General features: G+C 29.3%; 1 protein-coding gene across 1 annotated transcript; it reads right to left on the bottom strand.

Moving 5' to 3' along the window:
• Positions 1 to 1,003: 1,003 nt before the first annotated feature.
• Positions 1,004 to 2,212, bottom strand: LOC103502256 (uncharacterized). The gene is made up of 2 exons (XM_008466126.3): positions 1,812 to 2,212; positions 1,004 to 1,239 (listed from the first exon to the last, which is right to left on the bottom strand). The coding sequence occupies exons 1-2, from the start codon at positions 2,178 to 2,180 to the stop codon at positions 1,159 to 1,161; spliced, it is 450 nt and encodes a 149-aa protein (XP_008464348.2). The 5' UTR covers positions 2,181 to 2,212; the 3' UTR covers positions 1,004 to 1,158.
• Between the last annotated feature and the right edge of the window lie 352 nt (positions 2,213 to 2,564).

Here is a 2,564-nt window from a genome sequence, read left to right as displayed (position 1 = left end):
ATGATAGACAATCGTGCAGTGAAATAATATGATAAGCTAGCGATCGTATTGATTATGGTAAGCAATTGTGTTGATTATGGTAAATGATCATGTCATCCAATGTAAATGATCATGAAAATTATGAAATCTAACAATCATATAATACAATATACACAATCGTTTGAATTTTGATACACGATCGTTTAGCAATGCAACAATAAATAGTTCTTTGTTAACAATTTTACTAATCTTCTAAACAATTTAGAATTTTTATCAAAGATAACGAAGATGAAATAAAAGATTTAAACAATCAAATCTTATACTCTAAATATTGAAGAAAGAAAACCTTAAGCTAAGATGAATAAATCATAAACAAGCTAAGATGAATAAATCGCAAATAAAAAATGAAAAAGTATGAAACTCGTCCCGCAATATTTAAAACCAACAAAAACGCACACATTGAATATATGAAAAAATAATCAAACTTCATAGAGCATTTTTTTTTTAATACAACACATGTTTAGATGAATTAAACATGTCTAACTGATCACTTGCAAATACTACCAAATTGATCACAATCCAATTTTTAGACGGTTTAAACATCAAAGTCTTCCCGTTGCAGGATGAATAGTTGTTGAGCATTCCCACACCTTGATGCAACTTTAATAACAATAATAAACTAGTGTACTACTAATATATCAACACTAGCTCGAAAATTAGTGAGTATTGATATACTATTTAGTATATCAATTGATTTATATATAAAAGTATAATATACAAACTACAAACCTAGTCAATTTTTATTGAAATATTTGTTTATTTTTAAAAATAAACAAAATGAATCAAAATATTACAATAGACGACAACCATAGATAAAAATAATTATATTTGTTATATAAATGATGATATTTTATTATATTTGTAAATAATAAAAAAAAAAAGGTTAATTTAAAAGGCTAGATAATCAATCCAACCTACTTTAATTTAAATCATTGCCTAGAAAACCATAAATAGTAAAGAAAAATAAAAGAATAAACCCATAAGTAGGAAGCTTGGAATTTTCTTTTTGCTGCCTTCATACACTCTAAATTCATGTAACCACATTGCTACAAAGATCTCAAACTTTATATTACCCTTGATTATACAAAACAGCCACACCTGATTAGTACAATATACATATTAGTGTATCTGACCACCCCCGCCGGTGCTCCACGGCGGCGGAGGAGGAACATGTGGCCTATAGTACTCACTTTCTTCCTCCTACAAAAAAAAACACAACACAATATTTAAAATTATAAATTTTTCAATGAAGTTATTGACCTGAAAAGTTAGTCAAAAATGGTCAAATTATAGTAAACCCTTTTTCAGTTTTGTATTTTATTTTAATTTAGTCCCTAAAAAAATGTCAGACGTTGATCTTGAAAATTGAATTTGTATTTCATTTCAATTTCATCCGCAGGGTCTTAATGTTCAATGGATGATATGTATACTCTGTACATCTCAAGATGTACTCACCTTTTCATATAAAAAAAATTAAAATATTCTAAAAGCAAAATTTGTATCATATATTGTTAGGACGATGTTAGAAATGGCATGTATTTTTCATATTCAATTTCAATTAATTATACCAATTTTTTCCGTTCTTTATAATTATTTTCAATTAATTAATAGATTCAACGTCTAAGTACAGAAAAAAGATATTTAGTGAAAATTTGAAGTTAAAAGTTACAACTAAATCCGAACAAAACTCCAACTTTGAAAGGGTAAAAAATATTTGGAGGGGTTAAATTAAAATAAAATAATATAAAAAGAGTGGAGAGAGATAGGCTTACAGAATCGTCATGAGGTGGGTCGACCGCCGTGGAAGGCGGATTTGAGCCGGCGGTGTAGCAATCTTCCAGTGAGGAGGACGCTGGACGGTAAGGTGGGGCATTGCGTTTAAAACCAGAGAACCTCAAAATGGCGATGAAAGCTTGAAGGATTGAATCAAAGATTGTTAAAATGATAGAACAGTGAGGAATAGGATGAAGATCAGATTCATTATCAGCCTGCTTCTTGCTCTTTTCAGTTGAATCTTTCATTTTCTTTTGGGTAAGTTTTGAAATCTTGCCTCGAATTTTCGTTTTTTTTTTTCTTTTTCTTTTTGCCGACAAGAGTATTTCTCTGTCTCTTTGTGTGTCTCTTAAATGGGCTTTAAACATGAATACACAAAGCACTGACAGACAAGGTAGGAATTCAGTGTACAAATTACAATGTGGTATACTGCCTTAACGTCATTAAATAATTCATGTTTTTCGAGGTTTCTTTGAAAATACAATCCTACCCCTCCAACCTTTCCATTTCTCACCATTGACTAGACTAGGTGTGAGATGTTTTGGCCAAAAACTTATTACCTACTCTCAAGGGTATTTCAAAACTCTGGTTTACTAATATACTATTATTATTTAAACTACAATAATCTATACCTTAAAAATAAATCATTATAGTTCAATTATCCTATCATATATATAATTCTAACAACTTTTTTACCTCAAATGTATTGTTTAATAACGAAGTTCCATTGTACAATCATGCCTCTTTGTATT

Source organism: Cucumis melo, chromosome 3 (genome assembly GCF_025177605.1).
Source record: "Cucumis melo cultivar AY chromosome 3, USDA_Cmelo_AY_1.0, whole genome shotgun sequence".
Classification (NCBI taxonomy): Eukaryota; Viridiplantae; Streptophyta; class Magnoliopsida; order Cucurbitales; family Cucurbitaceae; genus Cucumis; species Cucumis melo.
This window is presented reverse-complemented; position numbering and strand designations above follow the sequence as displayed.